The sequence below is a fragment of the Pristis pectinata genome, chromosome 28 (assembly GCF_009764475.1).
Source record: "Pristis pectinata isolate sPriPec2 chromosome 28, sPriPec2.1.pri, whole genome shotgun sequence".
Lineage (NCBI taxonomy): Eukaryota > Metazoa > Chordata > Chondrichthyes > Rhinopristiformes > Pristidae > Pristis > Pristis pectinata.
Window position 1 is genome coordinate 904,153 of NC_067432.1, and position 21,834 is coordinate 925,986.

The following is a 21,834-nucleotide window of genomic DNA, read 5'->3' on the forward strand; positions in this document are numbered from 1 at the left end:
CACAAATAATTGGGTGGTAAAGGCAGCATATAGCATATTGGCCTTCATCAGTCGGGATGTTAAGTCGTGTTGCAACTGCACAAAACTTTGGTTAGGCCACATTAGGAGTACTGTGTGCAGTTCTGCTCACCACATTACAGGAAGGATGTGGAGGCTTTGGAGAGGGTGCAGAAGAGGTTCACCAGGATGCTCACTGGATTAGAGAGTAAGGAGAGATTGGACAAACTTGGGTTGTTCTCTCTGGAGCAGCGGAGGCTGAGGGGAGACCTGACAGAAGTTTATAGAATTATGAGAGGCACAGATAGAGTAGACAGAGACTTTTTGTCTTGGTGGTGGAAGCAGATATAATAGCAACATTTAAGAGGCTTTTAGATGGGCACATGAATATGCAGGGAATGATGAGTTCTAGACCACGTACAGGCAGATGTGTCGTTTAAATTGGCATCATGGTCGGCATGGACATTGCGTACTGAAGGGCCTGTTCCTGTGATGTACTGTTCTATGTTCTACTACAAACTAATAGAAGACGGCTTCACTTTAACAAAAAGCTAACATGTACTCACCCTGCAAGTCCAGAACCAATAGTTCACCTCTTGTATACTCATATGTCCAGTGACTAAAGGCAAGCATGGTCTCCTCCAGCATGTTGTTTGGACGGATCTCATCACCACTGTTATGATTAAATTTCCGGAACTCCCCGGTCATACATTCTTCAATTGCAAACCATTGGCTTGCTGAATGACAATACAGAAGGAACACTTCCAGGAACCTGAGAAATCAGACATTTATTCAGTAATAATGTTGGAACCAATTATGGAAATGCGACTGTATAGACACAAACAATATAATGTGTTAAGTAATTATAGAGGTGATGAATTTACTTTCTTTCCTCATGACAGACATTACAAATGAAAAATTATCAATATTCTATTAAGGATAATCAAACATTGTCTCCCCTAAGCACCAAAGCATTTTGCTACGTTGAAGATGCTGCATAAACACCCAGTTATTTGCAGGTCTTATTTTAGATGGATGTGAACTTTCTATACAGGAGTAATTTTCTTTCAAGAGCAAATTGATAGTTTTCTTTGAAAAAGATAACAAAATCAAGGGATATAGGGGTCACTGCACAAAAAGATCAGCCATAATCTCAACGAACAGCAGAGCAGGCACAAGGGACCCAATGGCCTATTACTGTTTCTATTCCTTGTTGTGAACAAAATTTCTCATATCATTTCCTTCTTGAAACAATCTTTGGAGCAGAAAAGTTATACCAATCTTTGTAAATAATACTGGAATGGGAAAAGCTGGTGAGTGTTTTCAAAGCCATTTCTTCTGCTGTTGGAGAAGTATGGCGAACAAGATCAGGAGCTCTCTGTTGGGCTGCTGAAGATTGTGTTCCTCAGTATTGAAGTTAGATGATGATTTCATTTTGATGACAACTGTGCACGACATACCAGGTTTTATTCAACGCTACAAGTCTGAAGTTCTTTTGCAACACTAAGTAATTGCTGTGATATTGCTCAAGGAAATCAATATTAAGTACAGTCTCTCGGTGATACCGTTAGTGGGGGATTGGTAATATGGAGAGTGCAGAGAGAGACTTTTGAAGTCATTCCATTCTATATTTCTGTCCACATTGCTAATGGTTCCAGCCTGTGGAAACCAGTTACACTGACACGCTGCTCTCCCGGCAATACTGAGACACAGCAGAATTATAGTTTAAACTTTACAAAGTTATTTTGTCATTAGAAATTTGGAGAGAGGAATTTATAACAAAGAGTTGGAAGAAACTCCATAGAGATGCATTTTATTTTAAAGAGTAAAGATTGTAGCTGGTGACTCTATTTCTCCTCACCTTGGAGAGTATGGAATGGTCTTTGGTTTCATTTGGTTGAAGGCAAAGGCGAGCTTCTGTGCAGCCCTTTGCTGCTGAATCTCCTAGGAATAAGAGACCAGTAGTAACATGTGCAGAAAAATCTGTAAGACAGCACCTGAAATATACTGTAACATTGCACCAAATCAGCAACAGTAGCCAGTCAGATGGCATGTCTGGTTTATTACATAGAAAGTCCCATGAGGAAACACACATTTTCCGATACGTTGAATTTAATGTCAACGGAAATAAATATCCACTAATTAACCTGAATGGATTATTTTCCATTATTTGCAACACAATACCTATTATCACTGGCCAGCATAATTCCCAGCTCCTGGGAAAAATAAAACAGAAAGCTGGATTTTATGACTGAGCAGTAACTATGCAGAATGATTTCAGTTTCTGGTAAAAGGCTGCCAAAATACAATGCTACCATTAAGTTTGAAAATGGGGTTTAAATAAAGCAATGTTAGTACAAAACTGAATATCTGAATAATTAACTGTACAATAATAAAGCTTCTCTCTCAGCTGCACTGTGTTCACTTTATTCAACAAAAACATTAGGCATAATTTTTACTGGCTGTCCTCTCTTTTGGGGCAGACTCCCGATTTCTAGACACCCCAGTCAGGGAAAATATCATTCCTGTAGCTACCCTGTCAAGGCCTGTAGGAATTTTGCATATTTCAATGAGATCACCTCTCATTCTACTAAACTCCAGAGAGTTTGTTTAATCTCAAATTCCTCACTGCAGGAATCAATCTAGTGGACCTTTGTTGTATTCCTTCTTTGCAGTTAGATCCTTTCCTTGGGTAGGGAGCCTAAACCTGTACAGAATATTCCTGGTGTCATCTCACCAGGGCTCTAAATTACAGCTACGCAGAAAGATTGGATAAACTTGAGATTTTCTTTGGAAAACACAAGACTGAAGGGAATGTTAATTGAGATATGAAAATATGCAGCTTTTTAATCACTTTAGGTGATACTCTCTGCTATCTTTGAAGATGTGTGGACATCCACTACAAGGCCGTTCCATTCCTCTACACCTCACAGTACGTTACCAGCTTCAGTGTCTTAACTTATTAAGCTCCCCAAGTGCAACACCTTACACCTGTCTGGACTGATCCACGTGTCACTTCTCTGTTCAGCTGACCAGGCCATCTGCATCTTCATGCAGGCACACTGTCAACCACATCAATTTTTGTATCATTTGCAAACTTCTCTATCATATCACTACAGTTGTCTCATTCATTTACACTACAAAAAGTGACTAAATTCTGAGCCCCATGGGATGCCACAGTTATCAGCCCTCCAGTCACAACATCATCCAGTAACCCTCCCTTCATACTAAGCCAACGTGCAGTCCAACAACGTACATGATGAGCACATACCTTCAAACACAGATGTAGTACGGTATCTTCCTTGTAGATTCTCTTCCATGTGTTTATTACTTCAGGAAGAAAAGACTTCACAATATACAGCTGACCTGGTTTTAGTACATCAAACTCAGACCACGTGCACTCCACTTTCAAAGCTCGTCGCAATCCTCCTCCCATTTCTTCTTTACTTAAGAACTCAATCTTGGCACTTCGGCCCTGCTGTGACCAGGAGGACATGCTATTGTTCAGACTGACTGGTGAGCTCTCCTCAAGCCGATATATTGTCACAGGTTCACCTTTAACACAAAAGGGAAAGCCAAACATTTCAAATCAAGCCCACTATTACAACCTCTTTCTCCAATTAATGTTACTATAAGCATCATTCTTCTTTCCTGTGTTTCTAAATTGCAAGTACAGCGACCTTCAATTTTTTTACCTCAGTCCACAGATGCTGCCTGATCCATTGCTATTTTCAGTGATTTCTTTTGTTTCAGCTTTCCAACTGGTCATGGGATCATACAGCACAGAAATGGGCCTTTTCGGCCCATTTACGCTAATCCTAATGCCTGCAATATGCCTCTCTTATCCAAATACCCATCCAAATGTCTTTTAAACATTGTAACTGTATCTGCCTCTATCAACTCGTCTGGCAGCTCATTCCAGATAACTACGATCAGTTAAAAATTTACCCCTCAGATCTCCTTTGAATTTCTCCTCTCATCTTAAACTTGTGTCCTATGCCTTTAGAGTCATCTGCCCTGGGAAAGAGACTATCTAATCTATCTATGCCCCTCAGTTTTATTAACATCTAAATTGGTAAATTGGTTTATTATTGTCACATGTAGTGAAGTACAGTGAGTCTTGCATACCATTCATACAGATCAATTCATTACACATTGCATCGAGGTAGTACAAGGCAAAACAATAACAGAATACAGAATAAAGAGTTACAATTACAGAGAAAGTGCAGTGCAGGTAGACAATAAGATGCAAGGTCACAACAAGGTAGATTGTGAGGTCAAGAGTCCATCTTACTGTACTAGGGGACCATTCAGTAGTTTTATAACAGTGGGATAGAAGCTGTCCTTGAGCCTGGTGGCACGTGCTTTCAGGCTTTGTATCTTCTGCCTGATGGGAAGGGTGTAGAAGAGAGAACGTCTGGGGTGGGCAGGGTCTTTGATTATGTTGGCTGCTTTACCGAGGCAGTGAGAAGTGTAGACAGAGTCCGTGGAGGGGAGGATGGTTTCCATGATGTGCTGAGCTGTGTCCACATCTCTCTGCAGTTTCTTGGGGTCATGGGCAAAGCAGTTGCCGTACCAAGCCGTGATGCATCCAGATAGGATGCTTTCTATGATGCATTGATAAAAATTGGTGAGGGTCAAAGGGGACATGCCAAATTTCTTTAGCCTTCTTTACATCTATAAAGTAACCTCAGCCTCCTACGTTTCACAGTCAGAACAGCCTATGCAATCTCTCCTTAGAGCTACAGCCTTCCATTCCAGGCAACATCCAGATGAATCTCTCCTGTACCCTCTCTATTGCTACCATCTCCTTCCTTAGTGTGGCGACCAGAACTGTACACAATATTTCCTGCTGTCTAACCAATGTTTTGTACAGTTGCAATAGCTGCTGTGTTCAGTTTCTCACGGTTCCAGCCTTTCTTTGTTTGTTCTGATTCATCTCCCTCTAGTTACATCTCCCAAAGAGATTAGTTACAGTGAACAAGCTTTTACCATCCCCTTTCAGGCCACTTGCGTCATCCAGTCACTTGATTTCCACCCATTCGTGAACATTTCCTTTGATCTTACCACCTCTTCCCCATCTCTACAAGATTTCTAACTTTTTCTAGTTTTGATCGCAATTAATCATGACATTTAAAATCAATGTTATGTTCAATTTTGATTGCACTGTTAAACAACAAAATACCAAAATTCTTGAATGCTCCAGTAGAGAGTGCTTTGCATTTTTAATCTCCAATGATGCAACTTAATTATCATTACATTTCTAGCAATTTTACTAATTGTGTAATTGGAACAAATTTTGAATTTCCACAATTGTTAGGAAGCTTTGCCCTCTGGAACTAAGTATCTGAAATTCAGGGATGCATTCTTAACTTATTAAAATTAGAAATGGTCAAAAAATGTAAACATATACCAAACCTTCTGCTCTGCTCTTCTGGCAGACCAGAGATCTGCAGCCAGATCATTGCCTTCAAGCTCACATAAAAAAGTAGAGAACATAACCAAAGCTGCATGTCACTGTAGAGAGCACTGGACTCTGCCCAATACATCACGGGAACATCCCTCCCCACCACTGGTAGTAACCTCTGAAGGTGCCGTCTCAGAAAAGCAACATCCAAACATCCCCATCTATAAAGACCATGAGACACAGGAGCAGAATTAGGCCATTCGGCCCTTTGAATCTGCTCCACCATTCGATCATGGCTGATTAAATTTTCTCTCTCAACCCCATTCTCCTGCCTTTTCCTCATAACTTTTGACACCCTTACTAATCAAGAACCTACCAACCTCCGCTTTAAATATACCCAATGACTTGGCCTCCACAGCCGTCTGTGGCAATGAATTCCACAGATTCACCACCCTCTGGCTAAAGAAGGTTCTAAAGGGACGTCCTTCAATTCTGAGGCTGAGCCCTCTGGTCCTAGACTCTCTCACTACTGGAAACATCCTCTCCACGTCTACTCTATCCAGGCCTTTCAATATTGGGTAGGTTTCAATGAGATCCCCTCTAATCCCCCTAATCTCCAGTGAGTACAGCCCAGAGATATCAAATGCTCCTTACACATTAACCCAGGATCATTCTTGTAATCTCCTCTGGACCCTTTCCAACACCAACAGATCCTTCCTTAGATAGAGAGCCCAAAACTGCTCACAATACTCCAAATGTGGTCTAACGCCATATAAAGTCTCAGCATTACATCGTTGCTTTTATATTCTAGTCCTCTTGAAATGAATGCTAATATTGCATTTGCCTTCCTTACTACCAACTCAACCTGCAAGTTAACCTTTAGGGAATCCTGCACTAGGACTCCCAAGTCCCTTTGCACTTCCGATTTCTGAATTCACTCCCTGTTTAGTCTACAATTTTATACCTTCTACCATAACCATACTGCATGACCGTGCACTTCCCTACGCTGTATTCCATCTGCCACTTCTTTGCCCATTCTCCCAACTGGGCAATGCCATCTTCTCGCAGCTACTATTGGGCAGGAGGTCCAGAAGTCCTACACTACCAGGTTCAACAACAGCTACTTCCCTTCAACCATTCGGTTCTTGAACCACCCGGCAAAATCCTAAATCACTACTACAGTTTAGCAACACTAAAGACCACTGCACTAAAATGGATGTTTTTTTTGTTCTAATTGTATTCTTTCATGTAAGAATTATATATAATTTTTAATTTATATTTTTCTTGTGAATGTTGCTTATATGATGCTATGTGCCTGTGATGCGGCTGTAAGTAAGCCTTCCATTGCACCTGTGCACACATGTACGTGCATATGACAATAAACGACTGTTTTTCAGGTACATTCTCATACTGCTATTATACAGAGGCTAAAGGGTGTTAGGGTTGTCACTCATCACATGTATTTGGTCAAAGAGATTTCAGTTAGACAATTAGTACATAAGAACACAAGAAAATAAGAGAAGTAGGCCACTCGGCCCATCAAGCTTGTCCTGTCATTCAATATGATCATGGCTGATCCATGCTGGCTTCAACTCTTCTGTGCCAGTTCCCCATAACCCTCAATCTTTCAAATATTTATCTATCTCCACCTTAAATCTACCCAGCAACTCTCCCACTGGTGGAAACATCCCAACAACTTCCGTCAAGCCCTCTTAGGATTCTATGTTTGAATAAGATCACTGCTCATTCTTCTAAACTTCAAAGAAAACAGACCCAAACAATTTAGCCTCCCTAGGTACGACAACCCTCTCATCCCAGGAATTAGCCTGCAGAATCTCCTTCTGACTGTCCCCAATGCTACTATATCCTTTAGGCAAGGGTGGAGTGTTGCAGGTGTGGCCTCACCAACACCCTGTACAACTGGAACAGAACCTTCCTATTACTGAACTCCAACCCCTCCGCAATAAAGGCCAACATGCCTTTTGCCTTCTTAACTGTTTGTTGGACCTGCCAACTTTTTATGATTCATGCACTAGAACACCTGGATCCCTCTGAACTTCACTCATTTGCAGTTACTCTCCACTTAGATAATAATCCAACGCTGGTGCTTCTTACCAAAGTGAATGACTGCACACTTCCCCACATTAAACTTAGTAGAATTGAGACAATTACTATTCTGAAACAAAAATATACAAGTTATGTAAAGAATTTGCAAATATAAATCAGACAACTGCTAAGGCAAAAGGGGACTCCTGGTACAAGCTGCCACTCTAAACTCTTATTGCTTTGTGCCATCCTCTCCAAGGATGAATTGCAATTACATGGGCGACAAACATGAGGAAACTGAGGAGCCACTAAACCTCGCGCTTCAAGCCCAAGCTCTGAGTGTCAGCATCTCCTCTGCATCTCTTAGAACATATCTGTCTGGACCCATTTTTAGCAGCACCATTTCCTCGGTATATGATGAACTGATTATCACTAGCCACCTCATCTCAGCCCAGAAAGCAAACATCATGAGAGCACTGCTCAAGTTAGAAAGTAGAGGGCAGTGGAATTGAAGAGAGTTATTTTCATTGAGGGTATGACGGTGGTGGTTTGGATCTTTGCCCGAAAAGGGTAGACGAGGCAAAACTCCTCACTTTAAAAAAAGTGTAAGGCACCCAGTGCTGTAGGATCAAGGACTGGGAAATGGGATTAGGCTGAAAGTGCTTTAGTAGCCATCACACACACTTTAGACTGAATCATCAAGCATGGAATAAATATCTATGCCTACAAAGTCACAGATCTAACGACGGATATAACACAATGTGATGTGCAATTAACTTCCAGTAGATGGCAGTCAAAACCAAGGTTTTACTGCAAAGGAACCAGCTTGATATTTCAACAAGTGTATTTTTGCAATTTGGTTTGGGGTGAACAAACTTAAGTCAAACTAATTTCCTAAATAAAGACAGTTACAAAACCACGAGGAGCTAAAATAAATTGTAAATGTAGAGGTTTGACAGGGGTGGAACAGTGGCCTAGTTATTAAGAGCTGCTGCCTCACAGCTCCAGTAGCCCTGGGTTGGTCCTGATCTGTGCTGCTGTGTGGTGTTTGCATGTTCTCTGTCACCTGATAAGTTTCCTACGCCTGCAGCAGTCACCTCCCACATCCAAAAACAGATTGGTAGGTTAATCAAAGACCTCACCTACCCCGGACATTCTCTCTTCTCCCCCCTCCCATTGAGCAGAGGATACAAAAACCTGAAAGCACGTACCATCAGGCTCAGGGACAGCTTCTATCCCACTGTTATAAGACTATTGAACAGTCCAAGTATGATAAGATGGACTCTTAACCTCACAAACTACCTTGATGTGACTGTGCACCTTATTGTCAACCTGTACTTTCTCTGTAACTGTAAACTTTATTTTGCACTGTTATTGTTTTACCTTGTATTATCTCAATGTACAGTTGTAATGAATTGATCTGTATGAACTGTATGCAAGACAAGTTTTTCACTGTATGTTGGTACATGTGACAATAATAAACCAAATTTAATTGGACACTATAAATTGTTCCTAGTGTCTGGAATTCGGGGGGGCGGGGGGGGGGGGGTTTGGTGATGGGAATGCACAGGAGAATAAAATGGCTTGATAGTCTGCATGGACTCAGTGGACCATTTCTGTGCTGTACCTCTCTATGACAATGACATTAGATAAATTTACACAATCCCTTGAGAAATATTTCACTGGAGAAATGATTCATATATACTTAACTAAAGCTGAGGATAGAGTTAAACTGAAAAGCTTCTAGGGTTGGGAATGGCAGTAGGGAAAATATTGCAAAGGAGGAAATAATGAGCAAGAAATAAAAAATATTGAAAGAGCATCTACACATAAAAAACAACAGAAGTAAACATTGGTCTATTAGAAACTCAAAGAATAATGAATAATAATCACTAAAGGCCAAGTGTTAAGTTTGCATCCCTTTCACAGCAGAAGGCTAAATGTGTTCCAAAAGGAGGATAGCTGGGGGTAAAAAGAGTGTGAGAAACCTCATTAAATAATCACTAGATATCAAATAATAGGCCAACTAATAGGATTAAGGACTGACAAATTCTCTGGATCCGATGGCCTGCAGCCTAATTCCTTAAAGTGATGGCTGCAGAGATAGTAATTTATTGATAGAGATCACCCAAAATTCCCTAGATTCTGGAAATGCCCAAGCAGATTGGGAAAGCACCAGAGTAACTTTGCCATTCAGAAAGATGGAAAAATGTTGGAATTAAATTGTTTTCAAATTTTATTTTATTTACAGTGTGGTAACAGGCCCTTCCAGCCCAACAAGTCCGCACCGCCCATTTCAAACCCATATTAACCTACCCATACATCTTTGGAATGTGGGAGGAAACCGGAGCACCTGGAGGAAACCCACGCAGACAAGGGAGAACGTACAAACTCCTTACAGACAGCGACGGGAATCGAACCCCAATCGCTGGCGCTGTAATAGCGTCGCGCTGCTACGCTATCGTGCCACCAATCATGGAAACATACAGCACAGAAACAGGCCCCCTCTGCCCATCTCATCCACACTGACCACGACGTCCAGCTACACTAAGCCCACATCCCTCTGTGCCTTATCTACCCTATTACCCTACAAATACCTTTTAAATTTTATAATTGTATTTCTAAGTGGTAACAAAGCTTAGAAAAACTTCATATGATTAGATAGAATGTACAGCATGTTCTGAAAGGGACAGTGCTTAACAAATCTGAATTCTTTGAAGATGTGTCAAGGGGAGCCAGTAGATCTTTATTTCTAAAAGACATTCAATAAAGTGTCATGTAAAAGGTTATTGCACAAGACACAGGTTTGTGGGATTAATGTGTTTGGAATCTGGTTAACAGACAGAATGTAGCAGGAATGAAAGACATCATTTTCATGTTGTAAACTGTTACTATGGTGCGCCATCAGTGCTGGAACTCAACTTCACAAGCAACAATCTGCTGGAGGAACTCAGTGGGTTGAGCAGCATCTGTGGGAGGAAAGGAATTGTCAATGTTTTTGGGTCGAAACCCTGCATCAGGACTGGGATTGTTTGTTGCTCCAGATTCCAGCATCTGCAGTCTCTAGTGTCTCAACTACTCACAATCCATTTCAATGATTTACGAGGAGGAACCAAGTGCCTTGGTTCTATGCTTTCTGATAATACAAGTCAAGTGGGAGAATGAGTTTTAAGAAGGACATTCTGCAAAGGAATATAGACGGATTGAGTGTGTGGGCAAAAGGACAACAGCATGATGTGGAAATATTTGAGGGTATTTTTGGAAGAACTGGATGCTGAGAGAACATTTCCTCCAGTGGGAGCCTATAATTAAGGGGCATAATTTCGGGATAAGGACATGACCAATTAAAACTAAGATGAGGTAGAGCGTATTCAGGGCACTACAAATCCTCAATCGTCTTCTTCAAAGATCTGTGGATGCCAAGTCATTTATTCAAGGCAGAGACAGATTTCTAGATCACTCTCGATTAGTTATAGGGAAATCAGGGAGGAGAATAGAATGGAGGCCAAAGAGCAAATCAGTTGTCATCTTATTGTATGGCAGAGTCAATTTGAGGACTCGAGGCCTACTCTTACCTCTCTTCCTCATCTTTTCATGAATAATCTGAACGACAATTGGGCCTTAATTGGCATCTCACTCTAAAGCCTCCAACGTGTAAAAACTTCATCAATAATTCACAAAAGTTTAAGCCAAGGTTAAGAGCTTTAAGCATCAGGTGCGTCACTAAAGTTTACACCTACCACTGATGCTCAGTGTGTTTACAACCTTGAGTTTCACTGAAGTGCTGAGTGTAAAGCCAGCTGTAGCACTGTCGCAAAAACAAAAGGTAACCCCCAAATCAGAGAATTGCACAGCACAGAAACGGGTCCTTTCAGCCCACCTGGTCCACCATGATGCCCATCTTCTCTAATCACATTTGCCTGTCTTCAGCCTGTATCCTTATCTAAATATGTTTTAGATGTTGTAAGTGTATCCGTGTTCCATATACCCACCACCCTCTGTGTGAAACTTACCCCTCAGAGCTCCTTTAAATAACTTCCCTCTTACTAAAAACCTGTGCTCTCTAGTTCAAGATTCCCCTGCCTTGGAATAAGGCCATCTATCCCTCAATTTTATAAACCTCTATAAGGTCACCGCTTAGCTTCCTATATTCCAGTCAGAATAAACCCAGCCTATCCAATCTCTCCGTATAACTACAGCCCTCCATTCCAGACAACACCCTAGTGAATCTCTTCTGTACTTTCTCTAATGGTACCACATCCTTCCTGTAGTGTGGTGACTAGAACGGTACACAATACTCCAAGTGCAGTCTAACCAATGTTTTGTACAGCTGCAACATGATGCACCAACTCATACTCAATATCTCAGCACTACCCTATCTACCTGCGTCACCACTTCTGGCGATGTATGGACTTGCACCCTAAGGTCCCTCCGTGCATTAACGCTCCTGTCATTTACATGCTTCGAGGAACATGGGAGGACTGCGGCTGCTGGCAAAGCCACTATTTATTTCCATCCTCAAATCCCCTGGGAAAGTAGGCATTTATTTGGGATGATGGATGCCAGGAGTACTCTGCACTTTGGTTGAAAGGAACAGTCTAAGGGGAAAACAAAACCCTTAGTGTAATCTAAAACAAACAGTACAGGAATTAACAGCATTGAGAAAATATACTGTGCAGCAGTACATTGATGATCTTGTGTGCTCCAGCATGAATAATAAAACCAGAAGTCAAAGGGTTTCAGTCAGGCAAGAGAAGCCAAATCTCCCAATGACTGCATGTTCTAATCATTGGTTAAGGAGAGCAAAAAGGAGAGCTGTGGAGATACAGGGTAAAAAGGTCAACCACCTGTAACCTTAGTGCAAACAAAAACCTTTCAACTTGACAAATGGCTTCTGACCACACATTGTAATACTGTCACTTGACAACCAGTAACAAGGAAACTGAAAATGGAGCAAAAATGACTACCTATAGAGAGAGAGTTGTAGTACGTGAACAGATTAGTGAAAACATTTAGCATGGACATAAAAATAAAATTTGTTGGTTGGTTGTTGGAAATTACAAATGTTTACTAAGATTCAGTGCTCTTTCAATCACAATAACTGACCAGGAGAGAGGGTTATGGTTACATACTTAATGAAGATGGAAACCTGACAACAGTACACCGTCAACAAGAATGGGTGTTCAAACGCTTTACATTCTGGATAAAAGAGAATGACATGAGTTTTACTCACCCCTGTTTGGAAGAGGAGTAAACGGAATGCTCTGAGAAAGCCGCATCAAATTATTCCTCTCAACAGCTGTTAAGAAAGATGCACAGACTTCATCAATAGCCCATCTGAAACAGTGGTTAAAGCAGTTTAACATTTAGTAATACTAACCTGAATAGTAGTAATTTACATCCAGTGCAGGTTTAAAAGGAGAACCAATCACTAAGAGTCAAAGGAGGGAAAAGAGATTTAATAATTTTAAAGTGAAATGTAAAAGGATTCTTGCAAAAGCACTGAAGGTTTTCTACTGTAAATACTAGTTATAGTCACATGCAAGATGACTAGTTTTCTCTGAAATCTTTAACTTTTCATAAGCTATTTGGTTTTGTTGCGAAACAAAGGAAAGAGCAATCTATTTAAAGATTGGTACTTTGAGAATCTGTGTGAAAACATCAACACATCTCACCTCCCATCTTCCTTTGCCGTGTGTGAGATGGATGAGCATTGTAAAAGTGTTGTGCTGAAAAAGATGGAGATCAAGGTCTTTCAAATATCCGTATATACAAAACGGATGGGCTAGACCACATATAAAAAAATGTTTAGAACACATCAAAATTCCAAACAGCTTTAAAGTCAGTCAGTTCTTAAAATCGTATCTTTAATACAGTTCAGTTTATATTTCTGGATGACACACCAAACAATCTATCATTTTTTTTCCAGAAAGGAGGCTGGTGTTAACTCTCCTACACCCATGACCATCATTAATAGGACTGCAACAGCCATGGAGCATTAATCGCAGAAGGGTTGCTGTAAAGTTGACAATTTCTATTACTTCAACCAGTACGAGTACTATCTAACATCAGATACAGATTTTGAATACTGGAAAGATGATGCTCAACTTGCTGAGTACTTCATTCATTCAGTTTTTAATTTAAATTTTAAATATGCTATGCACAATAAAGCACAAACAGAATATTTAACGAAATACCTTGGACACATATAATGATCACTTTGAAGTGGGTTGATGATACTTTGTCTTTATTAGGGAAGTCAGTTAAGCAGAAAGCAAGCTATGACATTATGTAAAGCTAATGAAAGAAAAGGGTTAGTGTTCACTGGGAAAGGAATCCGATTATGTCCTTTCAGCAAAGAAAACAACAGGGAATGGAAAAAAGGGAGAACTTATTAATTATTAAAGGTTTATTGGAATTAGATTTTATTATGGCATGTCAGATTTTGATCATTGGCACAAGGCACTTTCGTTTTAAGCACCAACTAAAGCTCCATACAGGCAAAGTACCTATCAATTTAGCATACATTAGAACATGGTGCATGAATGCAAAGTAGCTTGAAACAAGGAAAGACTACAGTATAAATGAGCCTTCTGCATAATCACAAAGCTGAGGTCATAGCCCTTTAGCAGAAGTACTGGGTTTAAAATTGAGACAAAGCTTCTTTAAAAACAAGTGATTTCAATAAAATTATACATAATTGATACTCAGCACTTGTTACACAAGTCTTACCACTTAAGGCGTCCTCACCAGCAGCCCTGAAATACAAAAGTAAACAATTCATATTTGACAAAAATGATTTAAAACTTAAATATACCACTTACACCACAAATAAATTATTTAAACACGTAGAAAACATGTTACCAAGTTTTGATAATTTAGTGTTGTGCCTATACAGAAGTTTAATAAACTCCCCCAGGGCACCTATGAAGTTGCACATGAGCGCCTATTACATCAGATGCTATTCACCACAGTAAAATCGTGCAGTCAACAAACATAGAACATAACAGCACAGTACAGGCCCTTCAGCCCACAATATTGTGCCGACATTTTATCCTGCTCTAAGATCTATCTAACCCTTCCTTCCCACATAGCCCCTATTTTTCTATTGTTCATGTTCATCAGAGTCTCTTAAATGTCCCTAACGTATCTGCCCCTACAACCTCTGCCGGCAGTGTGTTCCACACACCCACCACTCTCTATGTAAAAAAACCTACCCTTGACATCCCCCTTATACCTTCTCCCAATAACCTTAAAATTATGTCCCCTCGTGTTAGCCATTGTCACCCTGGGAAAAAGTCTCTGACTGTCCACTCGATCTATGCCTCTTATCTTGTACACCTCTATCAAGTCATCCCTCATCCTCCTTCTCTCCAAAGAGAAAAGCCCCAGCTCGTTCAACCTATCCTCATAAGACATGCTCTCCAATCCCAGCAACATCCTGGTAAATCTCCTCTGCACCCTCTCTAAAGCTTCCACATCCTTTCTATAATGAGGCGACCAGAACTGAACACAATACTCCAAGTGTGGTCTGACCAGAGTTCTATAGAGCTGCAACATCACCTCGCAGCTCTTGAACTCAATACCCCGACTAATGAAGGCCAACACTCCATACGCCTTCTTAACAACCCTATCGACCTGCACAGCAACCTTGAGGGATCTATGGACGTGGACCCCAAGATCCCACTGTTCCTCCACACTGCTAAGCATCCTGCCATTAACCTTGTATTCTGCCTTCGAATTCGATCTCCAACTGTGGAAAAATTTATTCAGATGGATTTATTCCTTACACAGTAACAACTGGAATTGCATCTCTTACATTATGGAAATAATACTTAAGTGGTCTGTCAACTAAAACAAATACATTACAATAAATATTACATTTTTTAATGTAGAAAAGTGTCCCTAGTCTGTGAATACCACAACAGCATTTGGGACAGAGAGTTTAGAGACTATTAGTATTAGTAGATTAGTACTCAGTAGATATTAATGTAGATCTGGTATTTCTCATCTGAAGTGGATATGGCCATGAATAGTAAATGATTTCAGTTCATTATGTTCATATCATGATCTTATTTCCTACTACATTTTCCTATTTTCTTACGAAATAGCACGTCATTCCAATGAACCGAGTTGATGTCGGCTCTCAGAACACTCCCTTTAGTCTCGTTCCCCATGTAATTTCCAGCAACCTCTTCTCTCCGGTGTCCATCAACTCCCCATGACCCTCCTCTAACCACCACCAGTTCTCCTGCAACCCCTTTATTCGAGGTGCAATTTACAGAAGCCAATTACCAGCCTATCTTTGTGATGTGAGAGGGAACTCACGTGGTCAAGGTGAGAATGTGCAAACTCCACACAAAACCAGAGATGAAAAAACATCCTACATGTTTGAAACTGAAACCTCACTCTCCTTACACTTGTTTATCCACTGAACTAGCTGAACAGCGTAGGTCATGTTAATGATGCATTTTAATTAAATGTTCATGCTACAAATTAGCAAACAAATATTAGTGCTGTAGCCAATACAGGTATTAGTTATGGGGCAGGAAAACTGTACTCAGATGGTCAATAGGTGGTTGTATTCAAGCAGTATTATCATTGTATATTGCATCTTTGAAGGAAAAAGCTCTCCCAACTTCCAGAAGGCATTATACTGAGAACTCAAGTACTCACTTTGGTGGATATAAAAGGATCTCATATTTCAATCTGAACCACAGCAGAGTTATTTCTCGCATCAGGACCAATACTTATTCCTCACTCAGCATTGTTACGAAACAGATTATATGGTCATTGTCATATTGGTTTGAGATTCAACTGAATCCTAAAAGGATGTGCTAAAAGGCTTCCAAATAATCTTTTCTTAAGTTTCATTTTCAGGATCTGGGAGTCACCAGGCAGGGCACCATTTATTGTCCATCCCTAATTGCCCTTGAGAAGATGGCAGTCAGCCGTGTCCTTGAACCACTGTAGTCCTTCTAGAAGGTATGCCCAGTGTTAATGAGGAGGAAGTTCCAAGATTGAGACCAGTAACCATCAAGTCACAATGGTGTCCGGCTTAAAAAGGTGCAGGCAGTGGCATCCATAAACTGCAGCTGTCCTCGTCCGTCCTGGTGGTAGAGTTGTGAGTAGGAGGGAAGATGGGCGAGAAGCTGTATTGCATTTTATTGATGGTATACACTTGACCGTGCGCCAGTGGTGTAGGGAATGAATGCTTAGCTGGTTGATGGCATGTCAGTCAAATAGGCTGCTTCATTCTGAATGGTGCAGAGCTTCTTGGGGGTTGTTGGGCTACAGTCATCCAGGCAAGTGGAGGGTACTCCATCACACTCTGACTTGTGCCGTGTAGATGGTGGAAGTGCTTTGGCGTGTCAGGAGGTGAGTCACTCACCGCAGCATACCTTGCCTCTGACCTGCTCCTGTAATCATGGTACATATATGGTTATTGATGACTTCCAGGATGATTCAGTGATGGTAATGCCATTGAATGGCAAGGGTGGGTGGTTAGACTCTAGTTGATGGTCATTGCCTAACACTTGTGGCACAAATGTTACTTGTCACTCATCAGCCATTGCCTGAACGTTGTCTAGGTCCCCCTGAAAGCTGGTGTGGCTACTTCATTTGTGAGTTGCTGTCAATGGAATTGAACACTGAAATTATCATGAACATCCCCACTTTTGACCTCATGATGGAAGAAAGCTCATTGGTGAAGCAGCTGAAAATGGTTGCATCAAGGACACTGCCGTGAGGAACTCCTGCAGTGACTTCCTGAGACATGGATATGACCTTCAACAACCATAGTGCTGTAATTGCTATGATTCTATGAATTTCTATCCACTTACATTTGACAACTGGTTGCAACAGGCTTGTCTTCCAGACGACCCTAAAAGAAAAAGAAAAAAGGTCAGGGTACGCATAAATGCACTGGTATATATAATGTATAAAATGCTTTAATAATGTTGTTCTCAGGTTAGGTGCAGATCCAACGTTGGGTATGGAGTTAACTTATGCTCTAACGTATAGATTGGAAAATTTAAAACCGGAAGAAATTACTTAATAGATAGCCCTTCCAAGAATGGAATTTGACTACAGCATTTTCACATCTTCTATTTTTTTCCTTTTCCTGGGAAGTACAGCTTTTGATTTTATGCCAGCTTAAAATTTGTTCATCTCATTTTCCAGTTCTGATGAATTTTTGATGTGAAAAGATTTCTCACTTTGTCAATATTTTGGGAATGGAAATATCATTGTGAGAACACAGCTGTTTATTCATCCTCCATCTACAATGTAATGACATCTCAGATGGAGACCAGATCTGTCAATTCTTCAAAATGTCCTTAAACAAAATTTGCTAATTTGTAAGTGAAAGATGAATTAACATTGAGGATACCCTAATGCAAATTTATATTTTCATATTAAGAGGAAGGAGGAATTTCTAGCATATCCCAAATGGCCTAAAAAGCCCAGTTTTATGAGGCAAAATACATTAAAAAATTGAATGCTTCGAACACCAATTTACAAAGAGGAAAGCAGAGGCTTACATGGATTCAAAGAATGTACTGCAAGAAAGTAACAGTCACCATTTTCTTCAACTGTATTGCAGAAATAAATCAAACAAGGAACAGAACAAATGATAGGCTTCAGTCTTGGATCAGAATAATGCTTCCGGACTTCATAATTTATGAGATTAAATTAATAATGCACCAACAACTGGACAGCTCTACTTTAAGTGACGTGCGAAAAGAGAGAAGCAACTTTCAGATTAGGCAAGACGTTTCAGTACATCATCCTTCTCACAGAGCCAATTGCTTCTTTAATAGTATAACCAGGGATATAGCTGTCAGTTCCTTCTTCAGGCTAAATTTCAATAATAGCTACGATATCATACTCCCATGTCCAAACGTGCCCTCCATACATCGCTCATGAGCTAGCTTCTTTCATTGAAACATATATCATTTGCAGGGTTAGAGAATATTGTATTTCTACTTCTCTTTCCACAGATGCTGCCTGATCTATAAAGTGTTTCCAGCATCTGCAGCTCATTCGATTTTCGTCACCAGCTTGCATGGCCACAGGAGAGCAGTTAGGATAAATTGTGTAGATCAAGGAAAAGCCACATAAAAACACAAGGATATTCAAAAATAATGACGTGGAGGAGGGTCATGTGTTGCATTATAAGAAAAAACAGATCTACTGATTCAAAGGCCTATTTTTAAAATCAACCTTATAGTTTAAGAATGTTTGCTTCCCACCAGTTAAGTACCATAGTTAGTGCCATATTACCGACATGATTTGATAACAGACACAGCAATCAGACTGACCAGAGAAGCTTTTGAATCCTCTCGGTAGAATGTTACATCTTCAGCCGAGGCCCTGGTCCTGTCTTTACCACCTCTACCTTGTACTGAAGTAAACACAAAAAACACAAAGTTAATGCTGTAAAGATTGTGTATTGAAAGGCTTCAATGCTGTTTTAAGTATACTTAATAGTTGGCAGGAAGTGGAAGACCAATGTACAAATACATTTGGATATATCCAAATATGTCACAAATAAACTTTCTAACGTCAAATCAATTTAACAATTTTACACACACAGCCTAAGGAGGGGGCAGTGTTAGACCTAACCCTGGAGAATGAAGTGCGGCAAATGGATGAAGTGTCAACGGCCGAGCACTTTGGGGATAGTGACCATAACTATAAGGATAGTACAGATAGTCTAAAGTGGGGGAAGGCCGATTTCAGTACCTTTAGACAGGACCTGGCAAACGCAGACTGGGACAAGCTAAATGCAGACAAATCTGCATTGGGGAAGTGGGAGTCTGCTAGTGAAAAAAGTGAGAGTTCAGGGCCAACATGTTCCAGAAAATGGCCAAAGGGAAGGATGGCTAGTGCAGAGAACCCTGGATGTTAAGCAATGTTGGGGGTTTGATTTAAAACAAAAAGCACATACAGCACTGGAAATGGAGGAGGCCCTTCAGGAGCAGAGAGAGGGTAGGGTTGATTCAAAAGAAAATTATTAGGGCAAAGAGAGGCCACAAAATTATCCCTCGAGTACTTGACACTTCCATCATGGGAAAAAGACCATGTATCCTAATTATAAACTTCTATCAGGTCTCCCCTCAGCCTCCAACAACCCAGAGAAAACAATCTACTTTTGTCCAACATCTCCTTATAGCTAATACTGTTGAATCCAGGCAACATCCTGGTGAACCTCTTCTGGACCCTCCTCAAAGCCTCCACGTCCTTCCTGTAATGCGGTGACTAGAACTGCACACAATACTCCAAATATGGTCTAACCAAAGTTTTATACAGCTGCAACAGGACCTGCCAACTTGAATATTCAATGCACTAATGGATGAAGGCATGCACACCATATGCCTTCTTTACCACCCTATCCATTTATGTTGCCATTTTCCGATCCCTCTGTACGTCAGCGCTCCCAAAGGCCCTGCCATTTACTGTACACTTTCCTCTTGCATTTGACTCCTACAATGTTTCACCTCACACTTGTCCAGATTAAACTCCATCTGCCATGTCTTTTTCCACTGATTTATATCCTGCCACATCCTGCCTACCCAGCAAGCCAGAATATACAAATGAAAGAAAAAGGAATAGGTGGATGACTCGTAGAAATGGCCAGTTCTGTTATAGACAAAAAGAGTGAGCGAGCTACCTAAAGTAAGAGAGTTTGAGTCCAGAAGGCTGCAACATGCCCAGATGGAAGACAAGGTGCTGTTCCTCAAGCTTGCTCTGGGGCTTGTCTCAGTGCAGGGGGCCACAGATGGGAGTAGGAAGGGGAGGAGTTGAAACGGAAACCAACCAGCTCAGGGTAAATCCTGTGGACTGAACACAGGTGCCTGCAAAGTGCTCACCCGATCTGCATTTGGCTTCTCCAATGTAAAAGAGGCCATATTGTGAACACCTGATGTAGTACACTCGGTTGGAAGAAGCAAGAGTGAATCACTGCCTTAAATGCAAAGGCTGTTTGGGTCCTTGGAGGGCAGAAAGAAGAGATGAAAGGACAGGAACAGGCCCTTCAACCCATGAGGTAAGGCAACCCCTGTGGCTGCACAGAAAATTGCCATACGATGGGGAATAGTAGGTGGGATGGAAGAGTGGACCAGTGAGTTGCAAAGGGAATGATCCTGACAAAATGCTGGGAGGGGACTGGAGGGGATTGTGACTGTTGGTGGAGGAATTTGTGAAGGATCATCAGTTGAATATGGAGGCTGGAGGGATGGAAAGTGAGGACCAATGAGAGCAGTGGTGCAGGAAGTAGATGAAATGCAATCGAGGCCTCTGTCCATTGCAGTGGCGGGTTTAGGAAGAAGGAAGACATTTTCAGAGGCAGCAGCGTGGAATGTTTCTGGAGCAAATGTGACCAGTCGGAGGAACTGTCAACTGCAACTAATCTGTCTAGAGATGTAAACAGAGGAAGATGAGTGGGAACAGAGGAGAGAGAAATAAGAATGTTGGAACTGAAATAAAGCTCAAGTTGGCCTTTATTGGAACAGTGCAAGAGGCCAAAGAAAGAGTGGGATTTGGAATTAAATTGACAAGCAATCGAAAGCTCAGGGTCACTGCTGCAATCTGAATGGAAGTGTTTTCTGAAGCTTTAAATCCATTCCTGACCTTCTGTGTACTTCCAGCATTTTCTGTTTTTATTTCAGATTTCTAACTCATACAATACTGTGCTTTTGATGAAACAACTTACTTTGCAAAATTGTGAGGTTGGAGTAAAATGACCCCAACATAATGGATATTTGATAATTGGAATTATGATGGCAAAGTTCAGACAGTGCTTCTAAATGCTTACTGGAATTGAGGATCTAGGACTCCCCTAAACCAAAGAGCAAAGTCTGACTTAGAAATGGCTTTCCTAGAGAGCTTGAAACTTACAAGAGAACGCTTGAGCAGATGCGGTAGAAGCTAACTGACTGCCATGAAGCTCTGCAAATCCAGCATAAGAATTCACTGCTCTCAAATGATAGTCACCATGGTGGGTACCCTAGTAAAGAAAGGAGATATTAACATCTATTGAACTCCAACGTGAAAAGTTTGGAGGAAGAAAAAATTAATCAGTGTACCAAATCATGAATGACTCCCACAGTTGATTTCTGCTCCTTCAACTTTATTGCTCCTCCAGGTCCTAACTTTGGCAGCTCCAATACATCTTTGTGCCCTAAAATAGAATCATCCTTAGGTTAACAGAATTTATTTAATGGTTGCTAATAAACTGACAATACAAAAGAAAATGTTAGTAAAATGCATGCAACTTTGAAACGTTTCCGATCTGACCTCACACACCGTACCCCTACCATCACTGGTACAATTGACTGCAGTGTAAATAGGGATGGATACTTGAAATAGTGAACATATAAAAT

General features: G+C 40.8%; 1 protein-coding gene across 2 annotated transcripts in view; it reads right to left on the reverse strand.

The window, feature by feature from the left end:
• Positions 1-21,834, reverse strand: part of trpm7 (transient receptor potential cation channel, subfamily M, member 7) — a 129,980-nt gene that overhangs the window by 12,646 nt on the left and 95,500 nt on the right. For both annotated transcript variants that reach the window (XM_052040191.1, XM_052040190.1), the window contains 11 exons: positions 21,538-21,632; positions 21,350-21,458; positions 18,772-18,854; positions 17,293-17,333; positions 14,183-14,208; positions 13,126-13,179; positions 12,831-12,881; positions 12,684-12,749; positions 3,269-3,552; positions 1,859-1,941; positions 564-769 (listed from right to left, as the gene is read on the reverse strand). In XM_052040191.1, the coding sequence (XP_051896151.1) occupies positions 564-769; positions 1,859-1,941; positions 3,269-3,552; positions 12,684-12,749; positions 12,831-12,881; positions 13,126-13,179; positions 14,183-14,208; positions 17,293-17,333; positions 18,772-18,854; positions 21,350-21,458; positions 21,538-21,632 (1,098 nt within the window). The remainder of the gene's footprint in view (positions 1-563; positions 770-1,858; positions 1,942-3,268; positions 3,553-12,683; positions 12,750-12,830; positions 12,882-13,125; positions 13,180-14,182; positions 14,209-17,292; positions 17,334-18,771; positions 18,855-21,349; positions 21,459-21,537; positions 21,633-21,834) is intronic.